This window comes from Mauremys reevesii, linkage group 2 (assembly GCF_016161935.1).
Source record: "Mauremys reevesii isolate NIE-2019 linkage group 2, ASM1616193v1, whole genome shotgun sequence".
Taxonomy (NCBI): Eukaryota; Metazoa; Chordata; order Testudines; family Geoemydidae; genus Mauremys; species Mauremys reevesii.
The window spans coordinates 262654709-262678127 of record NC_052624.1 but is presented as its reverse complement, the minus strand read 5'-3'; the positions used below and the strand labels follow the sequence as shown (position 1 = coordinate 262678127).

Below are 23419 nucleotides of genomic sequence, written 5' to 3'. Positions count from 1 at the left end.
GACAGCTCCTGCAACTTCAACCTGAAATAACCCCAGGCGTCTTCCGCCTTTAGATCCCTAAATATGTTAGTCCAATCCACTTCCCTACATAGTTGCCTCAATTTAGTAAAGTTAGCCCTTTTGAAATCGTACTGGGCATGCTCTTTTATGACTGAGGTACAAAATCAACACCTCATCATTTGTGCTCACTAAAGGTCCCATTTGCAAGATTAAGGGAATAACCCCAGTGTCCTGGCAAAATAAATGATCTGTCCTCAATCGTTATGTAGCATTGTACTGGACTGTTAAACAACAGTCTAATCCATCTCAGGTTGGTGGGGTCTAAATCTCAGCACGCAAAGCCTAATGACACCAATGGAAGCTATACTTTCCCATCCAGTCCAGTATATGACTCTCCACTTGTCTCATATGCATATTGAAAAAGTGCAGTTATATAATTGCAAGTCTTTTTTTATTAATTGTTCTTCATATTCAAGTACAGCAGGCTTCATTACAAGTAAATACAATGTATAATGATCAAAATTGGAAAGCACAACTAATATAGTTTGTAGTGAAAGACAGTTGTCGTCTGAGCACAGCACTGAGAACCAGCAATCACCGAGGTCTGATTCTGACTCTGACACTGACTTCCCATGTCTCCTGGAGCAAGTCATAGAGGTCAAATTTATAGAAAAGCCTCCACTAACTGTGGGCGCTTCAGGTTTTGGCATCCGATTTGAAACGTGGGCTCTGGTTTACAGTGGTATTGAGTTCTTGCAATGGATGTAAATGAAAGCTGCAGGCACTTAGCACTTCTGAAAATCAGGTCCCAGGATTTCAGGTTGGACTCCCAAAATAAATGGTTCCTTTTCAAAATATGGGCCTTATCTTCTCTGTGCCTCATTTGTACAATGGGGATGACACTCGCGTATCTTCAAGGGGGCTATTGTGAAGATTAATTAGACAAGGTCCATAAAGTGCTTAGCATATGCTGCAGTACTATTCATTGCTGTTATCAAGCTTTGGTGTTGTAGCTCACTTGTGGGTTACAATGTAGTTTGGTTTATGAAAGACGCAAATAGGCCTAGATCCTAAAAGGGTTTTTGGCACCTAACTCCCAGTTAAGCAGCCAAATACCTTTGAGGATCTGGACCACAGTCCTTTTCATAAGTCCAATTTCTGTCAAGATCATGGATGAATAGGTTCCTATGTACTACTGACCATACAGCAAGCCCCATCCCAAAGCCAGGAGGTCTGAGCACTGTTCCACACCTAAGATGAAGCAGAGAGAATCTGTTCATTCTCTCTTCTGAAGATGCTGTAGATTTGATTTTATTAAGTAGCACTACACAATATATTTTGTGAGTCTGTGACATATCATTCCAGAAAGGGAACAAACAAACTGATATAAAATTCATTATTTAACTTTATTAACATGAGTTTTTTAGACGTTTAATAAATAAGGAACCATGAATACAACTATCTTTCTGGAAATTAGTGCACTCCTTTTTGACCAGGACAGATGCGTGAACAGATAGCAATATTCAATCACTGTGCGTAACTAGACCACAAGAGAGCAATATGCCAGTCGCTAGGCAATGGCTTTCTAGCTGTCATTTGAAGCAATAAATATCAGATGAAGTTAGGAGAAGAGAAGCTATTCATAGCAGAAACTTAAACTAAAATGGCTGCCGTTGGTTATACGAAGCAAACTTGATGAAGTTGAGAGTTCCAACTCTCAAAGAGCAAAGAAGCTACACAAGGTTACATTTCAGCTTGACTCTCGGACTGATCCTGCTTCAGTTGACGACATTGGGTGGTAAATCCTGGCCCTGCTGAAGTCAATGGATAGGAGTTTTGTCACTGAAGTCAACAGGGCTGGGATTTCACCCTATGAATTACATTGTACCATTGACTTCAATGTGTCCAGGGTCAGGCCATGGGTTATAATCCTACTGCTAATGCAACCACTAGAAAAACTCACATCCAGGAGTGACAGAAGCTCCCTAAAAGTGAGGGGGCCACTTGGCCCATACCATGGTCCTGCTCTTGCCCCAAGGCCCTGCCCCCATGCCGCCTATTCCCCCTGAGGCCTCACCCCCACGCAGCCCCTTCTCCCCAAGGCCCTGTTTCTGCACTGCCTCTTTCCCCAGGGCCCTGCCCCCTGCTTGCTCCTTTCTGCCCCCTCCCCCCTGTGTCACTTGCCCTTACAGCCAGTAAAAAGTGGGAAAAGTGATGGGGCCATGGAACCCTGGCCACCCCCATTCCAGCGCCCGTGCTCCCATTGACTTTCATGTGAACGGGATTGAGTCCTGAATCCGTAAAAGGCTGCCAGTGGTTCCATTGTGAACCCCAATTTTAATAGGATTAATAGTCACAGTGGATTGAAGCTTGGTGTAGACCTTGTCTGCCCACATGTCATGTTTATTCTCTCGGGTGAAGTGCTGATCCCATTGAAGTCAATTGCAAAACTCCCCTTAGACGTCAATGTGGCCAAAGTTTCACCCTCTTCCCACTGCCCACCCTCACATACTCACATATGAATCAATCAAGCTGTTTTCAAGTCACAGTAAACAATACATTTGTAATAATTCAAATCTTTTTGTCTTGCTTTTTTAAAAGAAAAGCATAATTCTTAGAGGCAGCGACTATATTTACACTTACGTTCAACCAACATCCAGAATAATAAGATCCTGCTCCTGACCAGGGCCTATGAACACTACTGTAGCATAGAGAGTAAATAACCATAATAATGTATATAGGATTGAACTTTTCAGATACCATGGGCAGCTGTCGTTGGAAACTAGAGACTTCTGTTATTTTGGTATTACCTGAAGCCCTCCAGGTTCCTGGAGCCCTTTCAATCTGGTTTTCAGACATGCCTAGGACCGCCCTTGTCTTACTGACCAATGATCTCCTCTTGGCAATAGACAAAGTGTCCGTGCTGACTCTCTTTGATCTACTGGATGTCTCTGATACTGTTGACCCCTATGGAAATAGCTGGGAATGCTAGTTGGGACAAAGGCCTAAGTCCTCAAATCAATGAAAATTAGGAGCCTGAATACCTTTTAGGATCTGGGCCAAAATAATTGGTGCTCGAATGGCTCTATTCTTCTCTCTCTGAGAAGAGCTAGAGAGCAGGGTTGAGCTATTGCCCTGTAGGCCCAACTGTTTCCTTGTATGGGTGCAATTGTTTCTATGTATGCAAGGAGGCTTGGCCTGTCAGCGTGCTCCTGACATATGGCTCTACCTCGCTTTTTTCTGATCTGTACAGTGAGAGCTCAGACCAGAGTCTGGATGAGGACTGGCCCCTCGCCTCTCAGTCCAGACAAGAGTGAGGACACCAGTCAAGTGTGGGAAACATCCAGGAATGAGGTTGTTGATGTGCATGGCCTGGAATAAGGGGTTCCTTATCCTTTTGTTAATAAAGGATGAACTACAGGCATCTGCTGGCCAAGTAGCAGTGGAAGCCAATGGTACGATTTTTTGTGTGACCAACAGGGAAGTTGTGACCATTCTCCTGCAATGTGCTCTACTTAGAGTTACACCTAAACATCACTCTGAAATTTCAGCAAGCGCAGAATGTGGCTCTCCATTTACTTATTGGTGTTTCTCAGAGGGAGCACATGAGACCTATGCTCTTGAGTCTGTACTGGCTTCCAGTTCATATCCAGGAGGAAATCCAGGGGCTGGTTTGGAGCCATCCATTGTCTGGAGCCTGGCTGCTTTAGAATGAGCGAGATGCAATCTCTTTCTCAGAGGCTTAAATGCCTTAGAACTCATTCCCCTCTGGTGCCACAGACCTGGAGTATGCGGTAGGGACCGACCATCTGTTTACAGAGGCATTCCCCTGAGGGGATATTTAAAGGGGCTCAGTCTCTTTTCTTTGGATTGGGGAAGTGGGGGAAAAAGAGACCCTTATTGTGTATCTGGTGTGTTAAGTCCTTTACAAAAATTAACACTGAGTCAGTTTTGCAGCTGATGTAAATGGATTCTGTCATTGGAATAGGCTCATATATTGTAAATGTGCCAAGAGAAGATGATAAGCACATGGGAAATAGAAGAGGGGGAAAATATGGATGCCTCATACCGTGATTCTTTTCACAGGAATTTGGTTAAGGAAACTCTGCTCTTTGATGCAAAGCTTTTACTCAGGCTGCAGCCTGCTGGATTAACCCCGGGGTGCACATTCCTAATTAGGTGTTCCCATTCTTCATTCCTAGGAACATTGTAGAATCCCACTCCTTTAGAGATCACTAATAGCAATACACATGGTGGGCTGGGCGAGGTCCTGCCCTGCAATATGGCCTCCTTGAGCTGCTATGGCAGTGTGAAAGGGCCCTGATGGTGGCATAAAGAGCCAGCTGGGGAATCCCTGGCATAAAGGAACCTGTCAGTGGTATGGAGCCAGTTTGTTCCACCCCAGCCCAGTTCCTTGAGCATGGGGACATGGGGTGGAAAAGGGCATTACTAGGGCATGCCGAGCTGTGGTAATCCCTGCCAGTGTAACAGCCCCTAATGGGCCATTAAAAATGGTGCTACTCGCTCAGGGGTGGCGGTGGTGAATTGATATAAAACCACCTTTGTTCCCATTCGGGTGTGCCAAGCATGGCTCTGGACCATCCCAGGATTCAGCCCAGGGTGTGTAATGCTAATGATACCCAGGGGGAGGGGAGAAATGCAAAGGCTGCGTGTGGGAATTGTGTGATTTTTAAGGCTGAGGTCATTTCTGGCCTTCAGGATTGCAGAGAAAAGCCTGTAAATGTGAAGAAGCCAAGAGGCTCAAAAACTAAGGGCAAATAAAAAGAACCAAATATGATTTTTCTACCCTCAAACCCATGATTTTAAAGATAATCTTGTGATTTTGGGGGCAGGGAGGGGCAGTCTATTTTTGACTCACTGAGGCTGGCAGGACTGTACATATGTGACCCTCCAATGGTGCTAGGAAAAGACTGTTTTTTATTTTCTGACAGGGTTTGAGGGTAGAAAAGTCACAAGGCAGGGGTCAGTATCCATTGATTCCAGTGGCTAGTACACAGGGAGGCAACCTATGGCATGCGAGCTGATTTTCAGTGGCACTCTCACTGCCCAGGTCCTGGCCATCAGTCCGGGGGGCTCTGCATTTTAATTTAATTTTAAATGAAGCTTAAACATTTTAAAAACCTTATTTACTTTACATACAACAATTGTTTAGTTATATATTATAGACTTATAGAAAGAGACCTTCTAAAAACGTTAAAATGTATTACTGGCACGCGAAACCTTAAATTAGAGTCAATAAATGAAGACTCGGCACAGCACTTCTGAAAGGTTGCCGATCCCTGGGCTACTATCATAGTGTGGGATCTCTATATATTTTGTTATAGTGCGGTAGTAGCTGCTCTATAGGTAGGATTGTGTTACAGAGTTTCCCTCTAACAAGAAGCTTTCAACCCTTAGCAGTGACCTTGGCCATGTTAAGGCAAAATAACTTCCTAACTGCATGGAATCTGATGAGCTGCTGTGCTGATCTGCTGATATAATTGATATAAAACCACTGTTAGGGTTTTGTATTAGATGCAAGTTTGATGAAGTCAGGGGTATGCATTGCTTTGGGATATCAGTTGGCAATACACTATTGCTCACATTGTAGGAGATAGGAAGGAGGAAAGGAATGCACAGATCTTTCCCCCCAACTTCTTATTTCCATTTTCTTAAGGCATTGGGTTAATGGGATGTGTCTTGATGCAGCCTTAACAGTCACAAGATGTCACTTTTGTCTGTCACTATATGTTACAGATGGGAAACTGAGGCACAGAGGCATTAAGTCCAAATATTTCCAAAGGATTTTCTTGCCCCATTTGAGACGAGAACCTAATTTTTCAGAGGTATTTAGCGCCCGCTACATCCATTGACTTCAACTGCAGTGATGTGTACTTAGCACCTCTGAAAATCAGGCTTTAAGGCCCAGATCCACCAAGGGATTTAGGTGTTACAATGCTTAGCATTGCAATGACCATCTTTCAGGTGCTTTGATAATCACTAGAATCCACGGAGCCTGAATTAGGTGGTTAGGCTCCCTATAAGTGCATGGGGAGAGTTAGGCACCTGCAAAAAAGATCTACAAAAGCCAGCACATTGTGGGGAGAGCTGCCTAAGCTAGCCAATAGTAAATGCTGACATGAGGGATTTGTCCTAAGCCATAGGTGCCTAAGGTGAGTACCCTGGGCCATGTAATTATCCTTCCTCTCTCTCTCTGGACCAATGCATAGTCAACTATTTAGTACAAAGTAGAAGAGCTTCAATAGGAGACATTGAGGGAGTCCCACTTCAGAACATCCCATGGCTGACTGGTTAGGGCACTCACTTGAGAGGTGGGAACCCCTTGTTCAAGTTGCTTCTCCTTAGAGAAGCAGAGAGAGGAATTAACTGGGATCCTCCATATCCCAGATGAGTAGCCTAACTTCTGGGTGAAAAGTTATAAGGAAGGCCTCCTTCCTTCCCTGGTCATTTTGTGTGGAGTTAAGCTTGCTCTGAGCATGCCTACCAGCTCAGGCCTTGCAGGCAACATAGGTGAGGCTTCGCCTAGTTCAAGGTTCACGCTTGGCTTAGGTCTGAGATAGATATCTGGGCACCCGCCAAGAGGCAGAAACCTTGGGTGTCTAGACGACTTTTACAGAAAAAATTTAGGTGCCTACGGGATTAGGCGGCAGCTGAACAAGTGTTTTGTGGATCACAGTGGTGTGTAAATGTGGGACATACAAGTCCCTTTGAGGAGCTGGGCCTAAGTGTTTCAAAACTGATGGGACCTTTTGAAAATTTGGACCTAAGTGATTTTCTTATGGCCACACAGGAGTCAGTAGCAAAGCAGGGTTTAGAACTCAATAGTTCTGCATTTCCAGCCCTTTTCTCAGGGCATGTCTACATGTACTGCGTCACACCAATGCAGCACATCTGGTGAAGATGCTCTGTGGAGACAGCTCTCCTCTCAGCATAATAAAACCACCTCCGCAAGCAGCAGAAACTATGTCTGCAGGAGACGATCTCCCTTTGACATAGCACTGGCCACACCAGTACTTATGTCAGTGTAATTTATGTCACTCGTGGGGGGGGGGGGGTTATTCACACCCTTGAGCGACATAAGCTCTGCTAACATAAGCTGTTGTGTAGACATAGCCTTAGTCTAGTAGACCCCATTGCCTCTCAAAAGCCTCAGAAAAGCTACATTTGTGCATTGAGGAGGGTCAGCTCATCTGTAGGAAGGTAGTAATAGAAACTGCAGTCACTGACAGTCCCACACTGACATTAACCCTGTTTGGGAAGTGTGGTTTAGCGCACAGAAAATGTATTCATAGATTCCAGGACCAGGAGGGACCATTGTGATCATCTAGGCCAGTGTTTCCCAAACTTGTGACGTCGCTTGTTTAGGGAAGGCCCGTGGCGGGCCGGGACAGTTTGCTCACCTGCTGCATTCACAGGTTCAGCCGATCGTGGCTCCCACTGGCTGCGGTTTGCTGCTCCAGGCCACTGGGAGCTGCTGGAAGCGGCACAGGCCGAAGGACTTACTGGCCGCCACTTCCAGCATCTCCCATTGGCCTGGAGTGGCAAACTTCAATGGGAGTTCAGTTGGCCAATGGAAGCTGTGATTGGCTGAATCTGTGGACGCGGCAGGTAAGCAAACCGGCCTGGCCCACCAGGGGCTTTCCCTAAACAAGCAGCATCCCAAGTTTGGGAAATACTGATCTAGGCTGACTTCCTGTATAATGCAGGCCATAGAACGCTCCCAACATAAATCCTAGGGCAGATCTTTTAGAAAATCATCCAGCGTTGATTTTTGAATGGTCAGTGATGGAGAATCCATCACAACCCTTAGTAAATTATTCCAGTGGTTAATTACTCTCACTGTTAAAAATGCATGCCTTGTTTCCAGTCTGAACTGGCAGATCTAAATCTGCCCCACCCTAAGATTCTTCGTCTCCCTGATTAAGCTCTGAGAATTCAACTCATTTCCCCTACTCCATCCAGCCCAGCTGTGGCCATTCCCTCTCTGGAGGAAGAGAAAATCAGTGAATGGAGTGTTGTCCAAGATGCTTCTTAATAAGCAGCAGCTGCTGTTAGGAGATGCTTGATACATGTTCCCAGTCACTGCTCATATTTGAACTAGAAACTGGGATCCATACCTCAGTATTCGACATTGCAGAATATCATCAGTAGACTTAGCATTTTTTTTATCTTTGCTACTGTACTGTACCTGTACCTTCCAATGCCCTGGGGGTTTATTCCTTTAGGATGTATTACTGTATTGCTATTCATTATATTTCCTTATGTCTTAATTTGATTTGAAAAATAAATTTGCATTTAAAAGTATGTTAATGTGCTGTATTACATTAGTGCTGTATTTGCTGTGAGTAAAATTAACACACCTGCAGAGAGCCTATCTAAAGGTGCTTGCACTGTGGAAATACTGCCTTTGGCTACCATGGCAATTTGTGTGTCCCCTGCATGCTGTCATGGAAGCTTCCTGCTGCTCCTGAATTAGACCAATGCACTCCAGTGGCTACAATTCCAACCTTGCTGTAGAGAAAAGAACAATACGAGACCACTGTAGTTCCATGGGCTAGTGTGTTTCGGTGTAAACTCTGCCTCTTGCAATAATCTTGATGACTCAGGAGTTGAATGGAGAAGGGTGACTTTCCCCCCATAAGGTAGAAGCAAAGGTTCAAAATACTCTAAATATACCAATAAGTATATTTGGGGTGTGTAAGAACAAGGGTGGGATTTTACCCCTGTCCTTCCCTAGCATCTAAGGATGTGCATATGAGAACTACAGTGGGTATGATCCTCTATGACTGGGACCTCAGAACTATTTAACATTTAAAGTGCAATGTTTAGACCCACTTGGTTTGGTGAATGGAGTAAGATCATCCCTTTTGATGAGCCTTAACACACAAATTCCTCTTCTTGACTGAATCATACTGCTTTTGTAGGTGGAATGTAGATTATTCTTAAGGGCTTGTCTGCTTACGTAGTTGCACTGGTTTAACTAAAGATGTGTTTTAAAACTGGTGCAAAGGGCTATGTGGGCATTCTCTTAAACCAATTTAAACCTGGCTAGTGGATTTAACTTAATAGACTAGGAAGAAGCTAAATAAGCCCTTCTTAAACGGACATAGGAGTGTCTATATAGGGTTTTGAACAAGCTTAAAAACTGATCAGTACAACTTGTGTGTGTAGACAGGGCCACAGCTAGCTTTACAAAAAGGTCTAGAAAAGTTGCTTTAGAGTAACTGCCTTCTGTGTGCTTTCCTGTAGTAGTTATTTGAACAGGTGGAGACTGGGGAAAAGAAGGACTTAGCCAATTTGTGACTCATAGGTTAATCAGATTGCCACCCATTTTTATGTCCAAAAAGGTGCTTTATGGAGGGAATGCACATCATCACCTACAGAGGTGACTCATCAAGAGCCTTGCTGCAGCCCAAACCTTTGCAAGCATTTACAGTGCCCCTGAGGTGTTTGGATATGCAGACAGATTTGCACACTCCTGCTGTATATGTATTACATATCACCCCAGGTGCTCTCAGTGGGGCCCCTCCCTGTAAAGCACACTGAGGTCTGCTCATTGGCAAAGCCACAACGGTTTCAAGAACCTGATCTAGTCCCACACTTGATCACAGGTAGGGGTGGATTGTCATGGGGCTGAAGAACTCAAGTAATCCAGAGGCTCCAGTTTAGGTGGCCTAGATCAGATTCTGGTTACCGGTAACGGTTTAACTACAGGTCCAGGCTCCTAAATGGCCCTAGAGAGATTAGATTAAAATGAATGAAAACTTCAATATAATCTACTGGCTGACTTCTTATACAGCCCCCATCACAGTCCTAAAGTGAGGTGAGGTTACTAGACAGGTGTGGCAGCAAAGTTTATGAGCACACCCTCACTGAAAAGCAGTGTGATCCTGCCTCGGAGTTCAGCTGCAAATGTCTTTTTGGGCTGAAGAAAGAGGAGCCCTGATTCCCTTATTTACACTGGTATAACTCCATTGACTTCAGTAACTTACACCAGCATGAGAGGAGAATCAGGCCCAGAAAGTTCAGGTGGCTGGCATGGGCTGCCAGTTCATGTGTGCAGTGAAGGAAAGTGCTCGTCTAGTTTCGATTTCCGATTACAGAATCAGAGCAGTTTCTCCTCCCACCCCGAGATAAGCTATTTACATAGTACTGCACCCACTTTGAAAATAGCCCAGTCAGCCGGGGAGTAAATCTGGATTGAGTAGTTATACTCCTCCAGGGGAAGAACAACCAATACGTAGATTGTGGGGAACATTGTCTGAGCCCCCAGGGGTATCACTAGAGTAAGAGCATCTTCTCCAATGGAGTGAGTCACGGCTGTTGCAGATGCCCCAGTGAATAGAGGGATAGCTTGCAAAGAGACCACGCCACACAAGGGAGACACAGTTTGCCATTCCTGAGGAGATCATTCACGTTGGCTCCGACTCCCATTAATGTTAATGGAAAAAACTCAGAACCTCAAAGGTATTTAGGTGCCTAACCCCCATTGAAATAAATGGGAGGTATGCAACCAAAATACCTTTGTTGATCTAGGCCAAAGCTCCTGCTGAATTCAAAAGGAGGAGGACTGGGGCTGGTGCCTGGATTGAAAACACAGCCTGATTCACAACAACAAAAATGTTGGCACACTGGTTCTGCACTGAGCTTCATGCAGACTGATCTCTGCATCCATGCAAAGCGCCACAGACATCAGGGCTCACCCACATGGAGTGTAGTGTAAAACTGAGATCTTAATATTTAAAGCCTCTAATTTCATTCTCTGTCCAGTGTGACAGTAAAACAGACGTCTAAACTATTATTCCCCTTGAAAGCGTCACCTTATTATTAGGAGGACATTTGTATTTTACCCTAAAAGTAAACCAATACAAAACCCAAATAATTTCCTTACAATTAAATAGCCTCTAAACCAACCAATTATGTATGAGGACATGAGAAACAGCTGTTGTAACACTGAAGCGCAAACATTTCATCTCAGCTATTTAAAGGGATAAAAGAGCCAATATTTTCATTCCCATGTGATATTATCAAGACATGATAAACAGCCATGGCTTTAGTATTAATTGCATTAATTTGTAGAGGAGAGACCACTTTAATTTTCTCCAAGCCGGAGAATAATTTTTTATGGCATGTTCTCATTCCATAAATTCGCATTTGAAAGTATGCTTTGTCTTTTCTTTTTTTTTTTTAATGGTAAGCAATAACAACTTCAGGCAAAAAGCTATTTGAAGGTGGAATCCAGCAGAATTAAGCACTTCATCAGTCAGACTTTTCCATTTTTTTCCCTTGGACTTCAAAAATTACACACTACAGTTTAACCCTAAAACTATGTGCTACCCTACTGAGAAGTAGGTGAGACTCACAAGGCAGTCAATATCACTAACATGGCTCTCAAAAGTTAGTATTTTCAGCCCAAGATTTGTGCTTCAGTCTATATCAAGACACATAAATCAAAGTAAAAATCAAGCCACTTTTATTCGGGTCCCTAAATATGGATTGAAGAGTGTAACTTTAGGTACCTGACTTTGAAAATGTTAGCCTAATTCTTCTGACATCGTCAGTTAGCCAAGTAATTGCGTTTTTGTGGCATAAACAGTGCAGGACTAGGTGGCAAGTAGGATGTTTAGCTTCACGTGAGCTCTTCACTTACAATCTTTCCAATAATTTGAACACATCATTTTGCATTTATATGGTGCCTGTTATCCTAGGATCTCAAAACACATCACAACATGTACAAATCAAATCTGACAATATTCTATTAGGTAGGGAAGTATCACCCCCATTTTACAGATTGGAACACTGAGGCCCAGAGAAGTTAATGCCCTGGTTCTCATCAGTGCTGAGCATCCACAGCTCCTATAAATTACAAATGGAGCTGAGCAGGTCTGAAAATCAGGTTCTAAAACCAGATTTTTAAAGATGCCTAACTCAGTGGCAGTTGGGCACTGAGGGCCAGATCTTCAAAGGTTTTTAGGCTTCTAACTTCCATTGAAACCAAAGCAAGTTAAGTGCCTAAACATTTTTGAGGATGTGGGCCCTAGGCACTTTGGAAAACCCCATAAGGTGCCTCGCTGCATCTTTAGGTGCCTAAATATCTTTAAAAATCTGGCCCTAAGTGACTTGCCTCATATCACACATGTGATCTGTGGCAAAGCTGGAAATAAAAATTTGATTCCCAGCTCTGTCCTTTTATCTGAGGGCTTGGAAAGTTTCCCAGACAACTGCCAGCCAGATGAAGATGTAAAAGATTTGAAAGAGTCCAGTCAGTAAGGACCAGCTTGAAAGGCTCACCCTCAAGCTGGCAGACCCTTATTAACAAACAGCATCCAAAGCCTGCTGGGGGTTCTGTCTTTCAAACAGCAATCTCTGGAAGGTAGGAATCTAACATTTTAAGAGCCTACTCCCTTCCTGGCTTTCTTGCTGTGGGTGTGCAGACTGACCTATGTGGTGGAGAAGGTCAGCTACTCTGTCCTTCCCAAGCCACCTACCTGCTGCTAGGGGCAAGCATATCTACTACTTTACTCCTATTAAGTTTCCATTACCAGGTTCCTCTCCCTCCAGGGCCTGCATAGGCTGCAGGTGGTTCCCATGCAGCTGCTGAGTGAACTTTACATGATTTTTGTCAGTTTCACAGTTGCCCAGGGGGTTCTGAATATTAATGATGAAATTGACTAGAGTCTCATTAATTTCATTCTGGTGCTGCTTCAGAAAGCAGCAGTGAACTGGAGGTGTTGTCTGACTTACAAAGCTTGCCTTAAAATGTGAATGATAGCAATGTCTGAGCAATATCTTAGACAGTTAGCTCTTAGAGGCACAGACATGTCTTCCGACTGTCCCTAGTACAATGGAGCCCAGATCTGACTGGGACTTTGGGGGGGCTATCGCAATGCAAATAATAAGCAATAACTGTAAGGGTCAATTGCAGTGATATGTAGGGTAATTAGGACAGGTTTCAAAGTGATGTCACAATTATCTTTGCCTAGGTCTAATCCTCTTTAGGCTTCATCATTTATTGGTACTACTGTGATCCTTGTGATGGCCTCAGTACTTCAAATGCAATACAGTTTTGCTTCAGGTCCAATCATGTCCCTTTCCTCTCAATTATTCTCTATCATGAGCAGAATTTCCTTCTTGGACTCACTAGTACCTGATCCTCAAAACCTAGTTTTAACAGCTACTGTCCTTGGCACAAATGGCAAGACTCATGGGCACTTGGCTTTCCTTTCTGTCTTAAATTGGTCACTGGAGACTTAATATGCAGATACTAATGGGATTCTTCATACTCTTGACAGAAGGAGCTGCAATCAACAGCCTTGGTTCATCTAAGCAGCTGACCTCTTTTCAGGGGATGATAGGAGGGTTTCATGACAGATTTACTATCTATTCTAATCTTACCCCTGTGTTATCAGGTGCTCAGCCAGAATTCTGCTTTCCAGCCCCACCTCTATTTATGCTGGTCACAAATGCTACTTCCTTTGCCTGTGGGATCCTTTCTCTCTTACTATTCTAAATTCTTTCTTCAGTAGCTTCTACATCAGACCCTGTCCCTTTTCCTCTAGCAGTCCTCCCCAAAATCTAATTGCAGCATGCGAAGGCAGCACACGAGCTGATTTTCAGTGGCACTCACACTGCCCAGGTCCTGGCCACCAGTCCAGGGGGCTCTGCATTTTAATTTAACTTTTAAATGAAGCTTCTTAAACATTTTAAAAACCTTCTTTACTTTACATACAACAATAGTTTAGTTCTATATTATAGACTTATAGAAATAGACCCTCTAAAAAACATTAAAATGTATTCCTGGCACCCACAACCTTAAATTAGAGTGAATAAATGAAGACTCACCACTTCTGAAAGGATGCTGACCCCTGCTATAGGCAGTAGAGTCCTCATATCAGCTTCCTGCCCAAATCAGTTTGGCTGTCACCGATGAGCTCTTCATGATCATAGGTCTGGCAGGTCCTCAACTATCCTCTTTAGTAGTGGCAGGATCTTTCATCTTTGTGAATGCACACTTTATTTTAAATTTCCCTTTTCTTCTCAGTTACAGGCCTCTCACAGACTATATTGCATCCGCGTGAGGGAGGGAAAGTGAATGCTGCATTCCGGTGGAGAGCTGTGCAGTGTATTCCCAGTGAAACTCAAGCCATGCAACACTTGCTGGGGTATGTGTTTCATTACAGTTTCAGATTTGGATTGTTGAGGTACCTCTAGAAGCATGAATGGCAGACTCAAGGAGCTCTGGGCATGTCTTCACTAACAACATTAAAGCACTCTCCCAGCACTATAAAACAACCACCTCCATGAGGGGAGTAGCTACCAGCGCTGGGAGCTTGGTTTCCTGTGCTGGTGCACTGTCTACACTGGAACTTTACTGCGCTGAGACTTGCAGTGCTCAGGGGGGTGTTTTTTCACACCCCCTGAGTGAGACAGTTGCAGTGCTGTAAAGTGCCAGTGTAGACAAGCCCTCAGTGAGGATGAGGGAGGGAAAAGGAGCCCTCTATTAGTTACAGGAAGGGAGTGGAAATCAGGACTCTTGATCGCATTCCTGGGGCCTGATTCACCATGGCTCTGCATTTGTGTACTCACTTACACCAGTGCAAAGTAGGTGTAAAGCACACCATTCTGATCAATGAACTGGGCTCCTAGTTATACCAGTGAATCCGTAGGGAAGTTGCTTAAGGCCAGATTTTTAAAGGTATGTAGTTGTCTAATGGAATTCTTCTTCTTAAATATTTGCCAGTTATGTCTGAGAGTCACTGAGCAATATAACAATATTTTGCACTTCCTGTGTTTCACCTGGAAATTTCAAAACACTTTATATAAAAATTAAGATGGGGCTTCAGGACAAGTCGTGTTATCCTTGCTTGTAAAGTGTCCTTGTACACGATGTACATGCATTTTGTAGTAATAATCCCTGTGGGGTAAACAGGTTATGCATCATTTGAAAATGGGGAAATTGAGGCACAGGGATGGGCCTGGGCCATATTTCCAATTAGGCACAGTAGGCATGTGTCTAGGGGCCCTGGCGTTCTAAGGGCACCTAAAAGTTAAAAGTGGGTTAAAAGTTGCATTTTGTATGGAAAACACGAAGGTCAGCTGTAGGGGGCGGGGGGAGGAGGGGGCAGGGAGAGCGCTGAAGATGCTGTGCCTAGGAGCTCATGTAAGGTGTAAATCCGGCATATGAGTGGCCTGAGGCCACACACAGAGCAGGATCCTAGTCATGCTGACTAACAATCCCCTGCTTTAATTACAAGAACACATCTTAAATGCATTAAGATCAATAGATAACATATTTGTACCAGATGGAATTATAGTTCATGGCTTTGAGATTCAAAGTGCAGGAGCTCTTTCCATTTTAGTTGTAGGAACAATCACCAACCAGAGGGAAGAGATACATGTGAGGCAATACAGTATTCCATCCAGTAGAGGGCAGTAGTAGAGACATATAAACCAGTCCGTCTGAAAGGGTAAAGATATTCTCCCTTTCCTCAGTTTTCCAATTGAAATCCTGATTCCAGATTAACCTGAGCAACTCTCTCTTCCTCCCCTTGGCACCAGCGCTCCCCAGACCTCTGCTCCCTTTCCCTCTGTAGCAATAGGTCCTCTCCTACTCAGGGGGAACTTTGTCTTGTATGTGTTTGGCTCAGGCTCCTGCATTACTGGCTTGCAGTTAGCATGGATTTGTGACGGGCTGTTAAAAGATGAAAGGGTAGGCGCGCTCTCCTCCTTGGCTTAATGAGCCTGCCAGAGAGGATCTTGAGCCAGCTGCTGCTGAGATCCCTCCTGTGCTGCTCAGCAGACATAGCCTTGAGGATTTCTCCCGCAAAGGTGGCTCGCCCTTAACACTGTCATGCATTGTTTCAGATATACCCTCCCTTGGCTCAGCTCCTAGCCTTAGGCAAACTGGAAAGCGTCTGTCCCCCGACAGACACTCCCACCATAAACAATCACTAAAGACTGAATATTGCCGCTGGGGGTGCTGGAACAATGTGTATAGTGGGGGTGCTGGGAGCCATTGAACCAATCTATAAACCCTGTGTATGATGGAAATCACTTCAAGACAGGGGGTGCAGCAGGCAGCAGCACCCCTAGTTCCAGCACCTATGACTACCATCCTAGAAAACTGCCTCTCCGGCCTGTGGGCTGCAGCCAGTCTTGTTACTGCCTGTACTTGAGCGTGGGGACACTGAAAAGTACTTGCATGTTGTTGCAACCAGATTTCAGTCTCCCACCCAAGGACGCTGCTTAACATAAAACTAGAGAGAGCCTCCTCGACCGTCGCTCATCAGTGCTGTGCCAGGGAAAGGCCAGGAGGAGTGACTGTGCCCCAAAGATGCTGCAAGCTGCTCTGCTGTGTGGGCGATCTCTTAAACAGGCATCCCCTTGAGGGTCACTCCCCGTCCCCAACGCGTTTCCATTTAACATACTACTGCAACACTGTATCCTCCGGCTGGGGGGTTATGAATGGGTGCAGCGGAAGCACCGCCCACCCCGGACGTGACGCTCAGCCAATGGGGGAGCGGGCTGCGTGGATGGATGAGGTCAGCGCTGTGGTGTCGGGGAATGGAATGTGTAAGTGTAACATTCAGAACCGGGTAACGTTCGGAGATCGAACTCTGCGATCGGCGACGTTCGAACAGGGGCAGGCAGCCTCCTCCGTGCTTCGGCAGCTCGCACCTCATTGACTGACTGGGGGCGGGAGCAAAGAGGAGGAGGAGGAAGGAGGAGGATCTTCGCTGCTTCGGCTTGTTCCATCCCGGGGGCCATTCACAGAGATCGCGGAGAGAGGGGTAAACAGCACCGGAGTCTAGGAGCTCCTCTGCAGAAGAGAATAAAGAGAAATGCAGGGATTTGTAAGGTTACGGCGCTCAAGCTGGAAGATGTGATAATGATAGCTGTGTGAACCGGCGCTGGCTGTGAGCTGCTGCTGACTTGCTCTGGAACCGGGGGGCTTGGTGATTGCGGGAGTGTTTTGGATGAGTTGAAGTTGCTGCTGTATCTTGATCGTTTGCAACACTAGAGAGAGAGAGAGAGTGGGGGAGGGGAAACGCACTCTGTCTTGCAACTGATTGAAGGGTGAAGGGAGCTGGATTTGGTGCTTATTTCATTTGTGTGTGTATGTGGGTGCATGCAAGAGAATTCCCAGCCCTTTGCCTCGCAAGCCCGTGCTGGGCGTGAATTATTCGCCTTCGCTGTTTCTCTCTCTCTCTCTATTGTGCGAGCCAAAGATGAAAGACAGAAGGGGAGAAAGTTAAAGAAATCGCCCACATGCGCTGCATCAGTCCAAGCCTTTGGGAAAGGAATAAAGAGAAGGTGGTAGAAGAGAGTTTGAAGTCTTTGCAGGCGGGAAGATGGCGGACTGGAGCTGAAAGTGTTGATTGGCAAACTTGGGTGATCCTTGTGTTTATTTACAATCATCTTGACCCAGATAGGACACATGCAGGCCAAAAAACGCTATTTCATCCTGCTCTCAGCTGGCACTTGTCTCGTCCTTTTGTTTTACTTCGGGGGCTTGCAGTTCAGGGCAGCGAGAAACCAAAGCAGGAGAGAGGAGCACAGTAGCAGGAATGGCTTGCACCACACCAGCCCGGATCACTATTGGCCCCGATTCCCGGACGCTTTGCGCCCCTTCATTCCTTGGGATCAATTGGAAAACGAGGATTACAATGTGCACATTTCCCCTAGGCAGAAGAGAGACGCCAACTCCAGCGTCTACAAAGGCAAGAAGTGCCGCATGGAGTCCTGCTTCGATTTCACCCTTTGCAAGAAAAACGGCTTCAAAGTCTACGTGTACCCGCAGCAGAAAGGGGAGAAAATCGCCGAAAGTTACCAAAACATTCTAGCAGCCATCGAGGGATCCAGGTTTTACACTTCCGATCCGAGCCAAGCTTGCCTGTTTGTCCTGAGCTTGGATACCTTAGACAGAGACCAGTTGTCACCCCAGTACGTGCACAACCTGCGATCGAAAGTGCAAAGCCTCCACTTGTGGAACAATGGTAGAAATCATTTAATTTTTAATTTATATTCCGGCACCTGGCCCGATTACACTGAGGACGTAGGGTTTGATATTGGCCAGGCGATGCTGGCTAAAGCTAGCATCAGTACTGAAAACTTCAGACCGAATTTCGATGTTTCTATTCCGCTCTTTTCTAAGGATCATCCTAGGACAGGAGGGGAGAAGGGATTTCTAAGGTTTAACACCATCCCTCCTCTCAGGAAGTACATGTTGGTATTCAAGGGGAAAAGGTACCTGACAGGGATAGGGTCAGACACCAGGAATGCCTTATATCACGTCCACAACGGGGAGGATGTTGTCCTCTTGACCACCTGCAAGCATGGCAAAGACTGGCAAAAGCACAAGGATTCGCGTTGCGATAGAGACAACACCGAATATGAAAAGTAAGTGACCAGTGCCCCTTCTGTGTTTGCCTGCCTAAGGTTAGGCCAGCCTTTTCTGGCCTCTCGTGGTCTAGGCTGCTGTCAGCTATATGCATTTCTAAATGTGCTACATACTTTCAGGCCACAGGAAAGCCATGATTTTTCTTTTCCTGCCCTGAAATTCTTTCTAGCTGTTAGTAAGTTGCTTAGATATACGGGGGCATAGGGGTGGAAGCACCTCATTGTGGAAAATATTTGCAATGGGATGCAAAGTCCTGTAGGTTCTCCTGGGTTTAGCTAGACCAGGAGCTGACTACCTGTATGCACACTCTTTGGCTTTGCAACAAAGATGCTGCTAGAGGCTATCTGGCTCCACAATTCATTCATCATTTTGTCTCTTCAGGGTAAACGTCCTCTTCCTTCCCAGCCCTGAAGTTAACCACCTACGACAAAGCTCGAAGAGAGCTGATGACTTGTAGAGCGTGTGTGCAGTGATTGTGTGTGTGTGCATGCACCCAGTCTTGTCTTTCTCAAAGAGCATTTGTCCAATGACAGGACTGAGTCTGTGACCTGTAGAGAGTGGGGTGTAGTAAGATAGCTCACAATCTTATTTCTCTAGATGATACAAATGGGTAAAGGAGGAAAACCCCACTGATTCTAAGGCCCTTGGTATTTTTCCCATGTTGATAACTCCAGTGGCTAGGGACAATTTCTGTATACTCTGTGTAACACTTTGATTACTTTTCTTCTTTTGGTGCTTTGCATACTGTTGCTGTGGGCAAGTTTAACCAGGTGGTTTAGGTGGGTATTACTCTTCTCCCCAATATCCCTTGCAATTATGTAGCTTGTATAGGTAGCTGCTGAAAAATCACGTTCAGGAATTACCTCTAGAATGGCAATACTAACTAGTCAGTTTGAAACTGTTAATTTAAATGCTGACCACTGCTGTGTGTGCTCCAGAGCAAATATTCCCATGCAAAAACTGCATAGTCTGTTTCCACGTAACAGAAGTTTTTTAAAAACAGAGCAACTTTATATTGCTGAGTTAGTACAATCTAGAGCTGCATCAGGAACTGCCAAAGGCTGGAAGAGTTTGCAATGGATTGTGAAATACAGTGTAGAAGAAAAATAATCCTGGCAAAGGGTAATGAAGAAGTTACAATGATATTAGTGCTGACCAAAATTTCCAACTGGCTGCCAATTTCTCTTGCAGCCATTAGCCACAAAGTTTGAAATAAATTAATTAGGTAACGCTGACACCCAGGAAAGCTCTGTGCTTTCTTTGATATGAACATTATCCACCTACTGCTTATTTTAAAGCCCTGTAAGGAAGTGGTGTGAAGCTTCACAAATACTTCTTGGCTTTTTATTTTGTCCGCTTTCTGAGCATAGAAAATCGATAATTTTTTAGTATGAATAACATGTAAAAACCTGGTGTAAATCCAGATTGTGTAGCTCAAATCAAGATGTTTACACATTTGACTCATGAACTGGGATTTCCTTTAAATTGTGGATAGTAACTGATGTCTTCTTCATAAAACATTGTGAGAGAGAGAGTAAATGCCTATAGCCTTCAGAAATTTCTGGCATATGCTTGTTTAATCTGAGAGAGTCTACACTTTTCATGTCTTTTAGTCACCTTGCTGAATTCTGCAGAATTCACGATGGTTTAAAATTTTATTAGATTCTTAAAATACAAAAAAATACCAGTCAGAAATTTGACTGTTGGGAACTTGAATTACGTGGGAACTTGAATTTGTATTATTTACAATGTCTATGCAGGTCAGTTTCATTAAGGAGTGTACAACATGCACCTTATAGTACACATTAATATTAATAAAAACACACCTGATGTCTTTCATATCTAAGAAGTACAGGGATCTCTGCTAGTCCACTTGAGTGGCAAGTGCAACTCTATCTGGGGTAGAGTTCAGTAACTGTTTAACATTGCACAGCAATGCTACGCAATAGTTTAAGACAGGACGTGGAGATAATCATAGTTATTTAAGATTGCAGGAGGAAATTTAGGTCGGCTGAATGTAGTTGTTGAATTGGAGTTGTGGTAAGGATACTGGGGCTAATACCCCTGTGAATTACCATAAATGATTAAGACCTTTTAACTTTTTATCTTATCTGAAAGACCTGCAAGAGCATATTGCTGTCCCTTAGCACAATGCTGAAGCATTGATTCAGTACTGATTTATGGCAAAGTGTGCCACCTACTGAATACCACTTCCTGTAGCATCCTGACTTTTGCTTTTCTTCCATTCAAATACGGATCATAGCTGACTCTGTTCAATGTATGAAATCTGGCAAGGTCACATCCTGAGCCAATTATGACTACAGGCAGCCAGTAGTATTTCTTACATGTGACTATATAACATATATATGTAAATGTTGTAACAGGTAGTCCTCTATTAGCTGTAACTGAAAATGCACCTGAGAAAGATAACATTGCACAAGGCTATACCAATTAAAGAAGAAATTCGTTATAATGATTTTAATACTAGGCCTATGCTAGATCTAAATTCATATTCACATGACTCTCAGGTCAGACCGAGCTGCTTTTGTTCTGCAATTTTTGGATTGGATTAAGCAACGTGTCCTCATGGTTTTAAAATGATGTGCATTCTCCAAGAATTGTGTATTAGAAATGGATTAGCTTGTCCATAAGGAGTTGGCCAAGTCAAATATTTCACTCTCTGCGTCAGCTTCTGTGCCACTCTTTTTTTTTTTTTTTTTTAATTTGCTGTGGCATTTGTACTGTCTTGTTTCTGTGCTTGTGTTCATCACATGAGCCCCTTCATATAGTACACTGGCCCAGAAGTATTGATCCATGCAAGGTGCATCATGAATGATTTGAGCTTGGCTGTAAGAAGAATCTTTGTCAAGCCAGCTAAACTAGATGATTGGACTTAAAATCTTGATGATGTCATATCAACAGAGGAAGGTTATGATTTACATTTATTTCCAATGTAAAATGTCACTTTGTAAAAAAGGTAATATTGACATTATTTGCAATGAAATTCTGCCTGGAGCAAAATGATTAGGGCCCGGTAAAAGCAAGATCTACGGCTCTACAGAATACAGCTTCTCTCGTTTCTCCCCCTACCCTTTCCCCTGATGATTTCTCTATTTATGTAAAGTGAAAGATGCACCTTATTCCATTGAGAAGGAGGACATATTTGGCTCAATCTTCATAAGTTCTATTAAGAGAGCCATCTGTATGTGAGAGCTAATTAATTTTCATCAAAGTTATGCATCTCGGCAGATAAAGCTGATGCAGACTAAAATGAATTGCATTATTGTGATTAGACTATTGCAAACAGGGTTTTTAAAAATACTTTCTGTATTCTGCCCCTGAATCTCTTCATTAGGGTTGACTTCTATAGTCTATCATTAGAACCACTCTTTTTTAAAATTCCTTTTCAATATGATTTGTTTTTTAACTTTTTAGCTTGATAATTTCCACTTTTGGAAATGGTTAGCTGCATACATTGAAAGGAACAGGTGCCATGTTTATTGACGGTTAAAGAGAGGCCATTTAAAGGTGGACTAAACATCGTCTTTTAACAAAAGCAAAATTCATGGGTAGGTTAAAATAATGTCAAGTTACTTTTTGGAAGGTAATATTACAGATTACCATTGATGTAGTCAGGAAGGTAACAGAGGATACAAATGCAAGCTACGTGTCTGTCCTAATGTAGCCAGAAGCTTTCAAGACATTTTCTAAAAAGTGAAATCTTTCTAAGGTGGAAGATAGCAGTGTATGTAACCCAACCTATCTTTGCCTTTTCGACGCTCAATAGCCCTGACCTCACATCTTTCAGAAAATAGAGAAAGTGACAGCGATGGTAGGACCTGATCCAAAGGTGACTGACATCAATAGGAGGCTTTTTGTTGACTTCATTGGACTTTGGATCAGGCCCTTCATACTCCACCAATGGTAAAAAGGATTAGATCCTCCTATGTGGAATCAGTGATGGAAACTTCATCAATGGAAAAATCCACAGATTAGCTATGAGAGAGAGACAGAATACATGTAGAGCGATCTTGGCTCTTGTAGCCTCTATGAACTGATCAGAGCATAAGCAAAGGAAGACATTATTCAGACCTTCGCCTGCTACACCTGTCAATCAGCCAACCCCCAAATACAGGATACATTGTGTGGCCAAAACCCAAAATAAGGGACACAGAGAAATGCTTCATGCAGGGAATGGAAAGTGATGTGGGATCAGTTCCACCAAATTAGTGTGGAACGTAGACCACTTTGAGCCTGAAATGAGGAACATTTTAGAGGCCCGTAAACACCCAGCTGAGCACTCTCTTTTTCAATACATGGAATATAGGCTCAACAGACCAAAATCCAACTAGACATCTGTATATGCACCTATAAATATGTGGCATCTCTCTAGCTAGTACCAACCTATTGCATGCCTATGATAGATGAATGTATCTCTACACATTTCCATTCATTTTTAGTATACCATATGTAACTTACAGATAGACGTACATTATGCTGAAAGAACCATTGTCCTAAGCATTTTTATGGATACCTATGTGAAGGTTATAATGAAGCATAATAAAGAAAAAAAGGGGAAAAATGAAATGTTTAACTCGTTACCGTCTTTTCTTACCTGCCAAGAATAGAGTCTGGGGTTCTGGGTGTCCTCTGTTAGAATTAGCAGTACAAACCCCTAAGTCCTTTTCTGAACTCCTCCCTCGTTAGGCAGTTGCGATGTCTTTATCTCTCACAAGGGAGACTCAAAACTTTACAATTGGATCTTGGCAGGCAAATAGAGGAGCTGAGCTTCAAATATGTTGTATTAAATCAGTGGTCCCCAGCATTTTCCGGGTGGCGGGCGCTGGACGATGAGCCACCGAGAAGCGGCAACGTCAAGAGGCATCGCTGCTGAAATGCCGCTGAAAATCAGCGGCATTTCGGCGGCGATGCCTCTTGGTGACACCACTTTTGGTGGCATTTCGGCGATGCCTCTTGATGACGCCACTTTTCGGCGGC

At 43.9% G+C, this 23419-nt stretch overlaps 1 protein-coding gene across 1 annotated transcript in view; it reads left to right on the top strand.

Moving 5' to 3' along the window:
- Positions 1-16536: 16536 nt before the first annotated feature.
- The window catches only part of EXT1 (exostosin glycosyltransferase 1), a 244929-nt gene continuing 238046 nt past the window's right edge, over positions 16537-23419 (top strand). Inside the window, exon 1 of the mRNA XM_039526472.1 lies at positions 16537-18420. Within this exon, the coding sequence (XP_039382406.1) occupies positions 17459-18420 (962 nt within the window). The 5' untranslated portion in view covers positions 16537-17458. The remainder of the gene's footprint in view (positions 18421-23419) is intronic.